The 18,558-nt window shown below is 36.3% G+C and overlaps 2 protein-coding genes across 5 annotated transcripts in view; one reads left to right on the top strand and one right to left on the bottom strand.

Moving 5' to 3' along the window:
* CCDC125 (coiled-coil domain containing 125) overlaps positions 1-5,203 on the top strand; it is a 29,512-nt gene extending 24,309 nt beyond the window's left edge. For both annotated transcript variants that reach the window (XM_054687932.1, XM_037529751.2), the window contains 2 exons: positions 1,902-2,032; positions 2,886-5,203. In XM_054687932.1, coding sequence (XP_054543907.1) covers positions 1,902-2,032; positions 2,886-3,194 — 440 coding nt within the window. In that variant the 3' untranslated portion in view covers positions 3,195-5,203. The remainder of the gene's footprint in view (positions 1-1,901; positions 2,033-2,885) is intronic.
* Positions 1-18,558, bottom strand: part of CDK7 (cyclin dependent kinase 7) — a 43,437-nt gene that overhangs the window by 21,664 nt on the left and 3,215 nt on the right. Inside the window, exons 4-12 of one of the 3 annotated variants that reach the window (XM_037529896.2) lie at positions 17,712-17,779; positions 17,161-17,229; positions 15,368-15,478; positions 13,508-13,626; positions 12,960-13,059; positions 12,355-12,441; positions 10,174-10,323; positions 7,607-7,754; positions 7,010-7,200 (exon numbers count right to left, since the gene is read on the bottom strand). In XM_037529896.2, coding sequence (XP_037385793.1) covers positions 7,172-7,200; positions 7,607-7,754; positions 10,174-10,323; positions 12,355-12,441; positions 12,960-13,059; positions 13,508-13,626; positions 15,368-15,478; positions 17,161-17,229; positions 17,712-17,779 — 881 coding nt within the window. In that variant the 3' untranslated portion in view covers positions 7,010-7,171. Of the gene's footprint in view, positions 1-7,009; positions 7,201-7,606; positions 7,755-10,173; positions 10,324-12,354; positions 12,442-12,959; positions 13,060-13,507; positions 13,627-15,367; positions 15,479-17,160; positions 17,230-17,711; positions 17,780-18,558 lie in introns of those variants that run through there. The other 2 variants (XM_054687933.1, XM_054687934.1) reach the window with 2 other exon arrangements.

The following is an 18,558-nucleotide window of genomic DNA, read 5'->3' as shown; positions in this document are numbered from 1 at the left end:
AAGCATAATTAGTTCTACCATGGACAACAAATGTGTAGGTGTCTTCCTCAGGCACCTTTCTAGGCTAGGCCTTCCATGGAGCTGGAATGCAATATTTTCAGTTATACTCTTCCATGGCTTGATGTTTTATGTTGTTAATTGAAGGCAAATCCCTTTGGAAATCTGATCTTGTTTGGATGGAAGGCAGAGAAAAGAGTAAAAAAGAATAATGGGCGTAAAGAAGAGTTTAAGTAATCTTAAGAAAGCCTGTGACATTGTCACTTGCTTGGAAGGTCCCCTCCATTGTGCATGGATGGTGGCCATAAGGAGAGTGCTATGTAGATTTTCCTTAAGACATACATTCATATTCATTTCATCATGTTGTTGTGTGTTCTTACTACCTTCGAGAAATCCTGTTTTTCCTAGCTGTGAACAAACTTAAGGAAATTTTCCATAGAAAATATCCTTGAGAAGTATAGTCCCCCAATCTTTGCTCCATTAAAGCATTCACTGAGCGAGACTGGAGTAGAATTTAAAATAATTGATTTATCTGTGAAAATCTTTTACAGTTCCATACACATTTCAGTACCTCTTTCTCACTTCAGTTCTTAAGTGATGACTTTGATTCTTTTCATCAGTGTCATTTCAATAATCTGAAGGGATGTGGGATGACTGTTAGAAAGTCATTTTTTTATGTGTGGTTAACACTTAGGGTATCAATTTTTCTTGATATGGCAGCTGAGACAAATTCTCAAAGATAGATGGTGAGAAGATTTTTTTGTTGTAGAAAACGAAAACAGTTTGTTCCACTCACAAAGTTGAGGAGTGAGTCAGTTGATCTGGCATTTCCCCTTTGTCCCAGTTGCTTGAGGGAGAGGTCAGGATAATGGGAGCCCATCAATTTGGCTTATAAGGACTGGGTGGAAAGAGGATTGTCCTTTAGCTGCTCTGTTTTCCATCAGACCATTTGCAGGGCAATTTAAAAACAATCTTGAATTTTTTCTTTGTATAAAAATACAAAAATTTTGTACCTTCTACAACAAACTGCCTCCTACTTACATTTGAAGAACATCAGTGTGCATATTTCAGGATATGGAGTTTAAATATTATGCTAGTACCTAGGCTAGGCCCTTTCACAACTGTATTTTTGTTATTGTGGTAAAATATATATAAAAGTTACCATTTTCATCATTTTTAAGGGACATAAGTACATTCACATTGTTATGTAACTATCACAATGTATCTCCAGAACTTTTTCATCTTCCCCAAAAGAAACGCAGGACTCATGAAACACTAATTGCCCACTCTCCTCCCCCAGCCCCTGTGCTATATTATTTAATTGCACCAGCAAACCTGAGGATTAGGTACTATTATTTTCATTTTAGAGATAAGGAAATGAAGCTCAGAGAACTCATCCAAGGTCATAGTTAAGTGGCTAAATGAGAATTTGAGTCCAAATCTTTCTGGCTTTAAAGCAGATTACACGGTTCAGAGGCATCCTGTGGCCTGCAGCCATGTTTTGTTGAGTCTGCAGTATTCTCAAAGTAGGTTAAGTGGCTGACATTTTAAATGGGAAGATTTCATGGCTGGAAGTCTGAGATGATGTCGTTACAAGGGCTGCATTTCTCCAGGACAGCTGTTGTTGGGAGCTGAGGTGCATCTGTGTGATGAGACAGAGCAGCAAGGGTGCGCTCTGGGTTACCACATAGCATCCCTCTCAACTGCTTCATGGTCCCAGCTCTAACAGTCTGTTTTTTTCACTCACGGTTACCTAACTCACTCCTGCTAAAGATTTCCTGAAGAGGATAACCTTCTGAATGACTTAGGAATGACTTAGCGTTGGTTCACACTTACCTCTTTTTCTGGAGTTTATCAGGGAGTGTATTTTTATGTCTCAGCTGGATTTTCATGTTCAATTTTAGAACTGTCATCACAAAGGAGTAAAAATACCTTAAGACAGAAACTGTTGGGTATGCTCCCTTCAGATTACAGTTCTAAGAAGACTGAAGACCAGGATAATCCTCAAGAAGTCTTTAAGATGCTAATAGATTTGGTTAGTATCTTTGCTTGTTTTTTTTTGTTAGAGATGTTTATCTTTTTGCTTCCTATTAATTCAACTCTTTATCACTCTAGCCTTGTATGCCCTTTTCCCAGCTGAGGTACCTTCTTCCAGATTTAGGAATTTCATCTCCTTGAACTCCCTGTATGCTCTTTTGCACTTCTCCCTTTCACGTTCTTCCTGTGCAAGTTTAAAGGTCCACCTTTGGAAAGAGGGGGCTCCCCCTAATTAAATCCAGGAACCTCTGCCATCTGCTCTTATACTGTTCATGATGTGTTCTTATATTTATTCAGGAATTTTTAAGGTATGTAAGGCACTTACTACATGATATCCTTGAATCATTTCCTCATCCATGAAATCAGTCCTGTTACCCCATTTCACAAATGACTAAACTAAGACATATAATATGAATGTACTTGTCTCTAGAAGTGTTAATTTGCATGTAAATAGATGAAACAATTATATGTAACTTTAACATTCTTTTAGGTAGGTTGATATTTATTTATAGGTCTTCCATTGTGTGTATATGTATGTATATATGTATACACACACACATATTCCACTCCCCCATCTCATCAGATGAGTTAAAATTATGAGAAGGAATGCTGTTTTCTGTTCTTCCTTTAAGAAAAATCTTTAATATGTAGTGTAATGCTTGGGAATTGTGGACACCTAGCTAATTTATTCGTACTGATTGACTTGACAGACTTGACATTTTGATAAAATACTTTTTTCTCTTAATACAGCTCTTTAACATTGTATTGACTTTTGGTATGTAATTTAAATTTGAAATTTTTAATTTTTAAGATGCTAATAGATTTTAAATTTTAAATTTCTGTATATGCAGTTGAATGATAAAGAAGAAGCTCTGGCTCATCAAAGAAAAGTTAGCTACATGCTTGCTCGGGCACTGGAAAACAAAGAGACCTCCTCAAAAGAGAATGAAGAAAAAAATTCTCTAAGAGACATTTTTCCATTAAAACCCCTCTGTCAGAATATTTCAGAACTCTCTGTTTTATGTGATCCTGTACATTCAAGTGTTCAAAGTTTTAATTCTATGAGCTGCATTTGTTCCGTCCAGCACCTTCATACAGATCAAAACCATACGAGAACTCTTAAAAGATCCTGTTCTTTACCTTCAAGTATCATGTTTTGAAGTTAAACCATTTGAAATTAGAAGTGAGACGTGTTTATATCAAGATACTAAAAAAAAGGATTGTATAAATTTTGCTACATCTTGACAAGTTGGATGTTTTCTGGTATTTCTAAACTTTAGGAGGCAACTTAAATACTTATGTTGTCTGTAAGAAATTTAGTATTTGGTATTCATGTATTTTATTTATAAATTGTATTATTATATATAATGAAGTTGTCAGTATTTGCCAACATCTTAAAAGAGTGATATTGAAAAAAACAAGAAATTATTTAACTACCTAGATTGACTATAGGGATCTCCAGCTAAAGCAACAATATAATGTACACTGATGCGCTACAAAAATTAAGAATGTATAGAAGTGACTGAGTGTTAATTTTTGAAAGATGTATGTCTTTTGTTTTTCAGAATATTTCATTTATCTTATAAAGGTTAACTACAATATATATATATATATAAAAATATATATAATGATGGGTTTCTGGTAGAAGTAACTTCAAAGTTATTGCTAGCTACCATCATAATTTCTCATCTTGATGGATTGATGACATTTTGGCAATATCTTCACTGAATTCTGGCCCTCAAACAATTCTGAACTAAGTCCTTGGTTTTGATGGTGTACTTTAGGCCATTTAATTTTTTCTTTCTACAAATATTACATAGCAATAATCTGTAATACCTGTTAGGAATATTGCTATATTATGTCAAAGCAAATGCATTAAATTAAGTTGCAATAAAAATTTTGCGTGCTAGAATTTCTAGTCAGAAAAAAAAAAGATGGTTACACTACTATTTAAATAGGTGAGATGACAATAGGGTAATAAGATAACAATATTAGCCATTTATAATTGTGTTATAATTGTATTAGGCATTAATAGTAAAAGCTAAAAATTCACAGATAAATTTTGATGAGGAATGAGGAAGTACTATTACCAGTCATCAAAAATATATTATTCTGCTAGTAATATAAAGCTTGTAACGTGGTACCAGCAGATCAATGGAATAGGGTGTAAATAACATAAACAGATCTAATATATATAATAATTTTATATAAGCTAAAAGGTAAGGAAATGAAAGTCCTGGGATTATTTACAATACCAAAATTAAAGTGTTAAAATAGTGATTGCACAATTTTACATTCCCATCAATGGTGCACAAATGTTCCAACTTTCCTGACATCTTTGCAAACACTTGGATATGATATGGTATGTTTTCATGGTTTTCACTTGCATTTCCCTACTGATCAGTGATACAGAGCATCTTTTCCTATGCTTGTTGGCCATTTCTATATCATCATCAGTACGATGTCTATTCAAATCTTTTGTCAATTTTTAAATCAGATTTTTTTAAACTGATTAGCTGAGTTCTTCATATATTCTGGATAGTAACACTTTGTCAGATATATGATTTGCAAATATTTTCTCTCATTCAGTAGGGTGCATTTTTCACTGCTGATTTCATGTCCTTTGATGCATAAGGTTTTTTTTGTTGTTTTTGACATAGTCCAGTTTGTCTATTTTTACTTTAGTTGCCTATGCTTTTGGTGCCCAGAAGCCCTTGCCAAACCTAATATCATGAAGCTTCTTCCCACCCTGTGTTTTTCTTCTAAGGTTTATTATAGTTATTGGTCTTACAGGTCTTTGATCCATTTTGAGTTAATTTTTGCATATTCTCTAAAGTAAAGGGCTTTCTTTATTTTTAAGAACAACTGACAGCTACTGGGAGTATGAATTGATACTACTTTGGAGAAGAATGGCAAATCAACATTGATTGAAAATGTGTAATTTTGGGCCTCCCTGGTGGCGCAGGCAGTTGAGCGCCACACTGTGAAGCTGTCCACAGCCTCTGCAGTGAGGGTTCGATCCCAGCCGGACGGCGAGAATCCCACATGGCGAAGTAGACCTCTCTTGTCTTGCCCACTGCTCCCCTCAGCAGTGTATTTCGTCAGTCTGCCTGTTGTTACCCACTCTGTCTCTGGTAATCCTCTCACTCTCCCGTGCATCTGGCCTGTACCCCGGTTCTTATATAAATAAATAAATCTTTAAAAAGAAAATGTATAATTTGGGCCTCCCTGGTGGTGCAGCAGTTGAGTGCTGGTTTGCGAAGCTGCCTGCAGCCTCTGCAGCGCCGGTTCAATCCCCGGCCACCGGGTGAGGGTCCCACAAGGTGCGCAGACCTCTCCTGCCACCCGCTGCTCCCCTCAGCAGTGTACTTCGCCAGTCTGCCTGCTCTGGTCTCCCCTCTGGCTCTGGTGAATTCCCTCACCCTCCCACGCTTCTGACTATACCCAGTGCTTATATAAATAAATAAATCGCATATGTATATAAATATTCCATTTATAGTTGTGAAAAAAATACAAAATCTAAATGTCATTGTGGCAGAATTTGAAAGGTGGCCCTCTCAAGGTTCCCATTCTAAGCACTAATCTAGGTACTGCTGTGAAGGAATTGTAAGGATGTAACTGAGTGACTTGACCTTAATATAAGGATGACCCAATCAAAGGAGGGCTCTTCTTTAAAAGAAGGAAAGAAAAGAAATAACAATTTTCTCTCTTGGTAGTAGATTTCAAAGCAAGATATGGGTGACTTGACACATTGTGGCTGGCTTGCAGATGGAGCAGCAGGTGACAAGTCCTTTGGACTGTCTTGAGAAACTGAGTGAGGCTCCTGGGTGACCCAGCAAGTAAAGGTGGCACATGCATTAAAACTGTAAGAACTCCTGGTGGCTCAGCGGATTGAGCACCGCGCTGTGAAGCTGTCCGCAGCCTCTGCAGTGCGTGTTCGATTCCCTGCTGGCCAGGGAGAAACCCACATGATGCGATAGACCTCTCCTGCCTTGCCAGCTTCTCCCCTCATCAGTGTCTTCCGTCTGTCTGACTGTTCTGCTCCCCACTCTGTCTCTGGTGAATTCTCTCACCCTCCCACGCCTCTGACTGTACCTCAGTTCTTATATAAATAAATCTTTAAAAACAAAATAAAACAAAACAAAAACCTGCAAGAACTGAATAAGCTTGCAAGCAAATGCTTTCCTAGAATTTCAGGAAAGAGCCCAGTCTGACTGACACCTTCATTATGGCCTCATGAGATTTTGGCCCATGCAAAAAATAGTGAGCCATGCCAGATAGCTGACCTACAGAATTGAGTAATAAACTGTGTTACTTTAAGCTGCTTTACGATATTTATTTTACTCAGCAAAAGAAAAAGAGCAGTCTGTAAATAGAGCATGGGTAAATAGCATTGAATACATAAAGTATATTATTATATATTATATGGAGTTAAATAGATTTACATGCATTAACATGGAAGAAACTAAAGTTTTGAGTAAACAAAAATTATAGCCTATAATTCATATAAAATTTTAAGACCCAAAACATTGCTATAATATTTTATAGTATACTAGTATTTAGTAATATTACTATTACTACATGCACTGAAGCAGTATATAGAGCAGTATAAAATCATGGGAGGACACTCATTTCCTGACAGTCTTCTATTTGATGAGGGTGAAAGGGAGGCTATAGAACAGAAGGACATATTAGAGGACCTCAGTTTTAGCTATAATGTTTTCTTTTTTTCCTATTTCATATATTAACATTTGTTAAGTCTGGGTAGTAGAGGCAAGTGTTTGCTACATTACTACTATTTTTCCACTTTTAAATACTACTCCTAGTCAAATTTGTGATGCTGTATAGATCAGATCATCAGAACAACTGATAATTATTTTTATTAAAGTTTTCTTAATGCATTTTCAATTCAACATTTCAGAGAACTGAGCCTGTCTTACCTTTGTAATCCAATCAGAGAAATCAGAATTGTTTGTTTTAAAATATATTTAATAAAAATAACAGTTTATATATTTTACATGTGTAGAATATTTACAGATTCCTTCTACAGCATTTACTTAACATTTACTATTTTTCCATTATTTGTATTTTGGACTATTTTCTTCAGTAGTAAAATACTGTCCAGTGTTCTCTGTAACTAAAAAATTAGCTTCTTGGGTAATACGCCTGGGGGGGAAAAAAATGAGGTGGTTCACAGGTAATCTTATGGCAATTTTAAACAGTCATTGCATCCCACCTATACTTATTTACTTGATTTGATTTTCCAAAGCACTTACGAAACATAAGCAAACAGTGTACCATTAGGAGTTCATGACAAGAACAATATACCTCATAATTATGAGGTATACTCATAAGTGTCCATGTCCCTCTCTAGAGCATGCTATTAAACATTCTCAATGGAAGTAAATAAGGCTTGTGTCTACTCATGATTTAAAATTTATTTACTTTTTTATCATTTAAATTTAAAAAAGCAAATAACTCACAATCTACATTTCTTAGCTGGCCTTCTGTCACTATATATTAGTGGAGTTTTCTGACTTCATTTCATTCCTTATGAAAATAGAGTTTTTACCTTGTTCCAAGGCCTCTGTTCTCTTCCGCTTTGTTGCCACACCTGGATTTGACTGCTCCTTTAAAGTTTCCACTGGACAGTTTGGTCGTGGCAGCTGACATCCAGGTGTTGGCCCTGGCCGGTTACTAAAATATTTAGTTTTCAATGCCTTTTAAAAGAAAAAACACCCCCCCCGCAAAAAAAAAAAAAAGATTTTTAAGTTGGAATATGAACTGTGTTTAAGAAAATCAAAGCTCCAAAACTATTGGGAGCCTAAGTATATTATGTGAAGAACCCTTTTCCCAAAACAAAATTAATTTCAAGCATTTGAACATGCAAATTATTACAAATAAATATCTAGCAGCATAAGACTGGCTAAGAAAACGACATCATCTTCTAATTTTTCCATAGTTAAAATAGTCTACATGAGGGCCTCCCCGGTGGTGCAGCAGTTGAGCGCTGGGCTGTGAAGCTGCCCGCAGCCTCTGCAGTGCGGGTTCGATCCCCGGCCACGGGCAAGGGTCCCACATGGCATGCAGACCTCTCCTGCCACGCCCACTGCTCCCCTCAGCAGTGTACTTCATCAGTCTGCCTGTTCTGCTCCCCGCTCTGGCTCTGGCGAATTCTCTCACCCTCCTGCACTTATGACTATACCCAGTGCTTGTATAAATAAATAAATAAATCTTTAAAAAAAAAAAAAAAGTCTATATAAAATATTCTTAGTTAGACATTGGATAATTCAGCTCTCTACACATCTCTACAAAATTTAAAGAGAGAAACTTGCTTAAAGGTAACTTAAATTCATGTCACATACAGATATATATATATATATCAAATTCCAAATCATATAAATTCATGAGACTAAAACTTCTAAAAAGATGTGGAAACGGGCTGTTGGAAACGAGCTAAAACCTAACAATTCACTGCAAATTGACAGAAGTTTCACTTGAAAGGCTTTGTCCGAGGTTTGTTCTATTACTACAAATCTAGTGTCCTGGGCCTCCCCGGTGGCGCAGCGGTTGAGTGCTAGGTTGCGAAGCTGCCCGCAGCCTCTGCAGTGCCGGTTCAATCCCTGGCTGCTCCCCGGCCACCGGAGGAGGGTCCTGCATGGCGCACAGACCTCTCCTGCAGCCCGCTGCTCCCCTCAGCAGTGTACTTTGGTCCTTCTGCCTGCTCTGCTCCCCGCTCTGGTGAATTCTCTCACCCTCCCGAGCTTCTGACTGTCCCCACTGCTTGTATAAATAAATACGTACATACATACATACATACATACATAAATCTTCAAATCTAGTGTCCTATAATTTGGTATTTCTTTACTTCAGTCTAAAATTCCAATAAAAATATTTTATTTTAAATGACAAATTCATACTTTATTTGCATTGTAGTAATATTCACTAGCCACAATAATTTAAGAAATTTCCTTTTGGATAATTCACTTTAGCCTTGATATATTGTGCATTAACATGTTTTGTTAGGCACATGGCACAGCAGACCTCTCCTGACTCGCCCACTGCTCCCCTCAGCAGTGTATTTCAGTCGATCCGCCTGTTCTGTTTCCCACTCTGTCTCTGGTGAATCCTCTCACCACCCCCTACACCTCTGGCCTGTACCCCAGTTCTTGTATGCATAAATAAATATTTTTTTAAAGGAAAGATTATTTTATTTTTATTTATTTATGCATACAAGAGCTGTGGTGCAGGCCAGAGATGCAGGGGGTTAGAGAATTCACCAGAGACAGATTGGGGAACAGAACAGGCAGATCTACTGAAATACACTGCTGAGGGGAGCAGCGGACGAGACAGGAGATGTTTGCCTCGCCATGTGGGTTGCTCCCTGGCAGGCCGGGGATCGAACTCAAGCTGACTGTGACAATGACCAATATGCAATATCTAAGTTCCCTTTTATGGGAAATATAACAAAAACACTTTTGGTATAAGGCTTGGTACAACATTTAAATTAATATATAAGTTTAACTGAAACGGGCCTCCCTTGGTGGCACAGTGGTTGAGTGCTGGGCTGAGAAGTTGCCCGCAGCCTCTGCAGCGCCGGTTCGATTCCTGGCCACCAGCGAGGGTCCCACACGGCACGACAGACCTCTCCTGTCACGCCCGCTGCTCCCCTCAGCGGTATATTTCGTCAGTCTGCCTATTCTGTTCCCTGCTCTGGCTCTGGTGAATTCTCTCACCCTCCCGTGCTTCTGACTGTACCCAGTGCTTGTATAAATAAATAAATAAATCTTTAAAAAAAAAAAAAAAAAAAAAGAGTTTAACTGAAACATATCAGTGTCTTAACAAATACAGAAACCCCTTTCTACATAAACACCACTTTTAAAACCAATTAATGATATAGACATATATTTATATTTTCAAAACCAAGTGTAAACTCCCGTATAATTGTTTGTGCATTATATAATTTAATATAAGTCTGAATAGTCCTTATAGTTTGGGGAAAAATAAAAAATTACTATTCCTTAAAACACATCTTTCCAATACTTAAAATACGTAGAAAATCTTATGAAATTCTCATTTTATGAGTGCTTTAGTTAAGATTATCCCATTTCCTAGTATAAGAAACATACACTAAAATACCTGTGTGGCTGTAATTCGAGTACATGGATTAAATAAGAATAAGCCTTGTATGAGATCTAGCAAGTCATCTCCTGCTGCAATGAAGATGTGCTGTAACGGGATTCCAGGGAAACTCTTAAATGTCACGAAATCCGGAAGACTACACATGTCCTGTAAAAATATTTTTATATTTCAAATTTAAGTAAAAGGTTTAGAGGTACAGAGAACTCAAATGAAGTAAAATAAAAGAGTCATATGAAAATGATGATCTAAGCAGAAAGTCCCAAGAAATCTATTTTGAAACTTCTACAAGTAGTGATCAGAGTCAGTTTGCAGGATTGGTACATAAAAGTGAATTTAGTTCTACATAGTGACAATGATTACCTGTTGACAATGAACTTAATAATAGCCATTTTAAATCATTCAAAAAGGACAATGAAATACTTAGGTGAAAATCTAACAATATGTTTTACTTGTGCAATGAAAGTTATACAACACTGATGAAATAAAAGTTCTAAACAAAAAAATGACACTTATGTTCATGGACTGGGAGATTCAACACCGCAAAGATGTCAAGTCTCAAACTGATAAATAGGTTTAACATAATTCTTATCAAAATTCTGACAAATTATAATTATAAAATTTATATGAAAAAGCAAAGAAACTAGAATAGCTAAAACAACTCTAAAAAAACAAGTTAGTGGAATCAGTCTACTTGATTTGGAGTCTTAATAGATAACTATTTGAATTAATCTGCAGTACTGGCAGAAGGATAGACAGATTACTGGAACACAACAGAAAATACAGAACTAGATCCACACAAATATGTGCAACTGATTTCTGACAGATTTGCAGAAGTAATTCAATGAATAATCTTTTCAACAAATGGTGCTGGAATAGCTGAACATAAACAAGCAAAAAAAGAATGCTTAAAATAAGTTTCTAACATCACATAAAAATTAACTGAAAAGGGGTAATGGACTTAAATGTAAAACTACGAAACTTTTTAGGAAAAAAACACAAGAAAATCATCAGGAAATTTCTCTGTTAAGCAGAGTTCTTTACCTTGACAACAAAAGCATGATTCATAAAAAGAAAAAAAATCAATGAAATAGACATCAAAATTAAAAACTTTTACTCTGAAAAAAATGCAAAGGATGAAAAGACAAGGTATGGGGGGGGGGAATCGTTTGCAAATCACATATGCAAAAGAGGACTAGTATCCAAAAAGTAAAAGGAGTTCAATACTCAACAGTCAAAAAAACAAACAATCCAGTTAAAAAAATAAGCAAAAGACATGAAGATTCATACAACCTAATGAATCTACAGAGAATTATGCTGACTGTGAAAAAGGTCAATCCCCAAAGTTACGCATTATGATTCCATTTCTAGTATTATTGAAATGACAAAACCATAGTAATGAAGAACAGATTAATGGTTGCTGGGAATTAAGAAGGTGGGGGTGGAAGAATAAGGGGTATTGCTATAAAAGGGCAACTTAAGGGGTCTTTGGGATGATGTACTATTTCTCAATATCATCAATGTCAACACCACGAATGTGATGTGCTAATTTTACAAGATATCATTCTGGGAAGCTGAGTAATGCACATAAGAGATATATTCTCTTTCAATTACATGTAAATCTATATTACTATTTCTTACAACTACATGTAAATCTCAAAGAAGTTTAATCTTTTTAAATGTCAGTGCAGTATTTTAACTGATACAATGATTACTGTTAACCATGTTTAGCAAATGTTTAGAAATGTTTAGCAAATTATATGAAAGAGAAAAGGACAGAATAAATACTATCAACATAGGCTCTGGAGTCTGAAGACCTAGAATGCAGTCCTGGTTATGACCCTGGGCAGTATCCTTGGGTAAGTTACTTAACCTCACTAAGACTCAGTCATCTCATCTGTAAAATAGGAGAAATGGTAACCACTTAATAGGATTGTTGCAGGAATTAAATATAATTTATGAAATGCCTACCATGAAAAGCATATAGAAAAGTACTTAATAAATGACAGTACCAGGGTATATTTTACAGTTAGAATACATAACAAACTTTTGAATAGACAGCTGAGGAATAGCACAAAAGAAATTCCATACACTTAATTTCAACTTCAGATAATTTCATTACATAGTGAATAACTTTACAGAATGCCAACTAAATTTCAAAGAGAATATATGAAGTCTTACAGGCCACTGTTCCTCGGTTGGTGTTCCCAGAGTTTCAAATATTCTCGTTAGTTGATCAAGGTCTGAATCTCCTGGCAAGAAAGGAACCTGAAAGAAAGCAAGAGGCAGATATTTCAAACATAATTTGTGATAGCTGTTATATAGTGAAAAATACTATAAAATTAGTAAGAACAACTAAAAAATGAACAAAGATAAAACGTAGTCTGACATATGCTGCATATGGATTAGATTGCCACTGTTAACCAAGTAAACAATAACACACCTACCACTTTATACACTCTGCAAATCTTAAATTCAATAAAACTTTACCATTTAACAGGCACTGTGCTATGCCTAGGGCTATCCCCTGGGGTGGATGACAGAGTACTGTAGACCAACCTCCTGCCAAGCCACTAGCACCTGATCTCCATATTGATGATAATGGGAAGTCTTTTCATCTGATATTAGCATTTGGAGGAGGTTTTTTTTTTTTTTAACCCTTTGTTGGCTTTTTGTTAAGAATGGTGCTCCTCTCTGGAAATCTTCTCTAGAAAGATAACTCTGACATAATTTTTATGAAAATACATATAACACTACTGAATTGTGAACATCAGTTTAAGTCTTACCCTTAGAAGCAACTCTGCTAATATACAGCCAACAGCCCACATGTCCACACCTACACCATACATTCTAGCTCCAAATAGTAACTCAGGGGCCCGATACCACCTAAAGAACAAAAAAAATTATCATTTTAGAATGTATCAGTATTTCTTTTTTTTTAAAGATTGATTTATTTATGCATACAAGAACTGGGGTACAGGCCAGATGTGCGAGAGGGTGAGAGGATTCACCAGAGACAGAGCGGGGGACAGAACAGGCAGAAGGACCAAAGACAGTGCTGAGGGGAGCAGCAGGAGAGGCAGGAGAGGTCTGCCACGCCATGTGGGTTTCTCCCCGGCAGGCCAGGAATCGAACCAGCGTGCAGAGGCTGTGGACAGCTTCACAGCGCTTGCGCTCAGCCCACTGCACCACTGTGGAGGCCCAGACGAGTTCTACTTTTAACAAAACAATGATTCCAGAATTGTGCCAAGGTATTTCAGAAAAGCAATTTGATGTTCATTTGTGATTAATAATCTGTACAAAAGAAACTTTTAGTAATTTAAGAGATTCTTACCTGGTTACAACTTGATGTGTATAAATTCTATTGGGGCTCCCAAAAGATTTGGCCAGGCCAAAATCTGCCAGTTTTAAAACTCCATTTTCATCAAGTAACAAGTTGTTTGGTTTTAGATCCTGTATCATAGAGGTTTTAAACAACCAAGTAAGCAGGGTGAGGGAGAATATCATGTTAAGTTGGCTTAACTTTAAACTTAGCAACAATAGAGTGATACCTCAAATTTAAACAATAATCAGTATTTTTTTTATTGATGTAAAATGCTATCACTGCAAAATATTGATCATATTACTACTTAGTGATACCTTGAGTCAAGGGTAACTAATTTCAAGTTTAGTAGCTGATAACTGATAATGTCAGAACCTAGATTTAAACTACAATTACATTCTTCACAGAATTGCTGTGAGGATTAATTTTTTTTTTTTTAAATAGGTAGAATTTTGGCTTTTTTTTTTTTTTTTAAGATTTATTTATTTTTATTTATACAAGCACTGGGTACAGTCAGAAGTGCGGGAGGGTGAGAGAATTCACCAGAGCCAGAGCAAGGAACAGAACAGGCAGACTGACGAAATACACTGCTGAGGGGAGCAGGGGGCGAGATAGGAAAGGTCTGTTGCGCCATGTAGGACCCGCGCTGCAGAGGCTGAGGGCAGCTTCACAGCCCAGAGCTCAATCGCTGCGCCACCAGGGAGGCCCGGATTAATGCTTTTTGTAAAGAGCCTAGTGTAATGACTGACTCATAGTAAGCACCCAATAAATGGTTGATACTATTAATATTTTTTTTAATAATTTTTTTTTTTAAATAGAGGCATGTTTTTTATTTATTTATTTGTTTGTTTTGTTTATACATGCACTGGGTACAGCCAGAAGCGCGGGAGGGTGAGAGAATTCACCAGAGCCAGAGCGGGGAGCAGAGCAGGCAGAAGGACCGAAGTACACTGCTGAGGGGAGCAGCGGGCGGCAGGAGAGGTCTGCGCGCCATGTGGGACCCTCATCCGGTGGCCGGGGAGCAGCCGGGGATTGAACCGGTGCTGCAGAGGCCGCGGGCAGCTTCGCAACCCAGCGCTCAACCACTGCACCACCGGGGAGGCCCTGATACTATTAATTTAATAAGAACAACATATATGAACAACACAACACATTGAGAAAGGATGAGGAACGTATTCTTCAAAATCTAATATGAAAAAGGTAGTAACAAAAACCCAAAATGGATTCCAAGTTTAATCTATGAGAATTACTAACTAAAAATTATACAAGCTGAGTTATCTAAGAAGATCCACTTATCTAAATTATTAGCTTTGTTCCAGCAACTAAAAATTCCTAACAAAGACTCAGCCATTTCAGAAATTTTATTTCATTACTTCATAGAATTTTAGAGCTACTAGAAATACTCTTCGAAAAGTATTTTAGCATTGTATAGTTTAATCCATCCTCTCATAATTCTCCCCCCCCAAAAAAAAACAGTATAGCACAAAGAACATTTGAATTAAAGCCAAAAGATACAGATTCTAACACTGTCAGTTATCAGCTACTGACCTTGAAAAATAATATAACCTTGTTGAGGTCATTTTGCAACTTAGTTTTTCATCTATGAAAAAAATGAAGGATTAGACCACTCCCATTTCCAAATTTCACTTAGTAATTTAGAGTTCTCCCAGCACCATCTGATGGAACAGTGGAAGGGAAAAGGAAGCAGTTGGATTGAAATGGCCCAACTATATCTTTATTTCAATAATTTACATATTAAAGAAAAACCCCACAAAAACAATAATTTACATGTTAGGGCTTTTATGTAGTAAACTTACTACAGAAAATTTGCCTACAACATAAAGAAACAATCATATTTGGTTAACACCTTACCCTATGTAGAATCCAATGTTGATGTAGATATTCTAACCCTTGAAGAGTCATTAACATGTAGGCTTTGATGTGTGATGGTGTCAGCACAAGACTATTATCCTTTATTATAACCTGTTTAGTAGGTATATAAAGCATAGGTAAATTCCACCAAACAAATCATTTGTAGACATAAAATAAATTTATTCATAGAGAAGAATCTCAAGACAGGTTGCCTAACCCTCCTTAGAAGCATTGTCAGATGTGGTTATGTGGTTAGGGAAATTATCCTTGGTTCGGGGTTAAAAAAAAGCAGTGCTTTGTCTCCTACTGCTTTCTTTTAAAGCATGAAATGCAGCAAACATATGTTGTTTCTGCTTGCCCCACTACAGACAGCCTCTTCTGATAAGAATATTGAACATTCCTTCCAGAACCACCTACTCCCTGCTCAGTCCATATGGTTAATACAGGACTGACCACCACCTTGCCTCTAGAGGCAGACACATGAACCAGGCCACAGCCTATTACCACACTGCAAGACTGTTGGCCAGGAGACTAGCTTGGGGGAAGACTTGTGTCAAGTCAGTCAATCAATTTAAGTACCTGTGCTAGAATCCAAGGATTTAAGCATTTATTTTCTTCAGGGATTCTTAAGGTCTAAGGATATAAGCCTGGAAGTACAGGAGTACGACTGAGAAATTATTCCCATAGATGATGGCAACAGAGAAGAAAATAGAGCCAACTTATAAACTCAAGACTGAGTATTGATGACATTATTTGTAACCGATGCCTAAAGGCATTTATCCCTAGTCTTGTCCTAATATGGTACAAATTCTCATTTCTTTTTGTAAAAATCAGGTTTAGATGTACAGTGCCGTGAGTTTTGACAACCACATCTAGTTGTATAACCACCACCATAATTAAAATATTAGTTTAATAACCTCTCAAAATTCCCATAGTTCCCTTCTATTCTCAATCTTTCCTTTTATTCCCAGCACCAGCAACAATATTGATCTGACTTCCTTTACTTTTGTCTTTTCTAGAAATATCATACAAATGGAAACCATAAAATATAGTCTTTTGAGCCTGGCTTCTTTTATTTAGTATGATGTGTTTCAGAATCACAATTATACTGTTGCATCAAATAATAGGTTGTTTCTTTCTATTCCCAAATAGTGCTCTTTTTATGGACGTTTCTTTACACCCTCACTAGATGAAGGATATTTGAGCTGTTTTCAGGTTGGGTAATTATAAATAAAACTAAATATTTGTGTACCATCTGATTTCTGTATAGACATGTTTTTGTTTCTCTTGGATAGACACCTAGCAGTGGTATTGCTAGATCATACCTTAAGTGTATGTTTAACTATCAATATATAAGAAACTGTGAAACTGTTTTCCAAAATGGCTGTACCATTTTGCCTTTACACTGGCCGTAAATGAGAATTCCAGCTGCTCCACGTCCTTGGATATCAGTTTTTGAGATTCGATTAATATTAATAAAAAAAACAAAACAATGTCTTATTTTTCTCAAAAAGAAATGCAGTTTCAAAAGGATGGTACTATGGAACAGTAACTCTGAATCTAAAAGGCCAAATATTCATTTCTTTAAAAACAATTAAATCCAAATCTTTGTATATAATACTAGGAATATAGTTCTTTAGAAGAAAGAACTCAGAAGAACTTTGACATCAGTATATAGCCAGATCTCAACAAAATTAAGCACTTTTCACTATCAGTATCTTCGTGTGAAGAAAATAAATACTTGATTCTCTTGATAAACAGAAAAAATATTCCTCTTGGAATCTTAGTCTTACCTCTAAATCAGTTTCCATAAAATCAAAGACAAGGCTTATATTAGATTTGTGTCCAAAAGCATCAAGAAGCTGCAAAGTAGAATTTTAAAACATCAAAATGTGATTCTTGACAGTACTACGTCAAGTGAAACATCTTTAAATATTAAATAAGTATTTGGACGGCTGATAATTCTCTATAAAGCTTAAATAATTTAATTAAATTTGTCATTTATTCTCTTTTGCTAGTATCATAATAGCCCGATAAAGTAGAAAATATAGAACAGAGTTAAGAAACTTGGTCATGATTTACATATGATAGAGCTTTTTAGGCTTCAAAATGATTTCTGACTAAATTAGCCCATATGCCTATACTTATTTCCTCATTTGTACAGTTTCAGACACTGCTTACAGGAATAATTAGGATGGAAAATATATTTCACTTTATAAATTTTTAAGTTTTTCTGCAAAGCTTATCTAGAACAACTCATCTTGCTGAGATTTTGATCAATATCTATCACATTCAGGAAAGAGGCAGAGTTCCAAATCCCAGAAACAACCTAGAGCATACTCACACCAATTATATTTGGATGACTTAGCTCCTGTAATAATTTTATTTCTCTTAAGGCTGTTCTGTTTATACCTACATTAAAAAGACAAAGCAAAAAGTGAAAAATCTAAAATTTCAAGCCTTACAAACAATATTTTTGGGACAGATACTGTTAATATCTCAGGAAATAGCAATGATATTCTACAGACAAATTTTACGACATGTCTGTTTTTCTCTTACATTGTTTTAGTTTTTATTTTTTGCATACAAGATCTGGGGTGTAGGCCAGAGGTGCAGAGGGTGAAAGGATTCACCAGAGAGTAGGGAGCAAAACAGGCAGATCTACTGAAATACACTGCTGAGGGAACAGCAGACAAGACAGGAGAGTTCTGTAGCATCATGTGGGTCAGCTTCCTGGCTGGGATAGTACTAGGGCTGTAGCAGTGACAGCAATGAGGCTTAACCACTCGGCCACCAGGGAGGTCAACCTTGCTTTATTTTTAAAATAGCTTAAATAGCAAATCAGATCTGAAGACTACTGGAATAAAATGCATAAAGTATGTAGCATATAGGTGGTAAATTAATTAAATCTTGCCCTATGGATATTAGCAGCAGATTATTAATGCTAACAGTGAATTAGCAGTAAGATATTATCTCTTCCAAAACAAAGGATAGAATCCAAAATTAAGATCTAGTAGTAGTAGATACAGGAATTTTTTTTGATGACTAAGCAGGATTTAATATTCTAGCAAACAAGGCTTTGGGAGATAAAGAAATCTTATGCCCCATACATCGTTTCCAACATGAGCTTGTGGACTTCCATGAAGGTGTATCCTGAATACACTAAGTAATCAGAAGATGAGAAAAACAAT

The sequence above is a fragment of the Talpa occidentalis genome, unplaced genomic scaffold (assembly GCF_014898055.3).
Source record: "Talpa occidentalis isolate TD23 unplaced genomic scaffold, MPIMG_talOcc4v2.1 talOcc4.6, whole genome shotgun sequence".
Lineage (NCBI taxonomy): Eukaryota > Metazoa > Chordata > Mammalia > Eulipotyphla > Talpidae > Talpa > Talpa occidentalis.
Note: the sequence above shows the minus strand (reverse complement) of the source record. Positions and strands in the feature narration are given on the sequence as shown.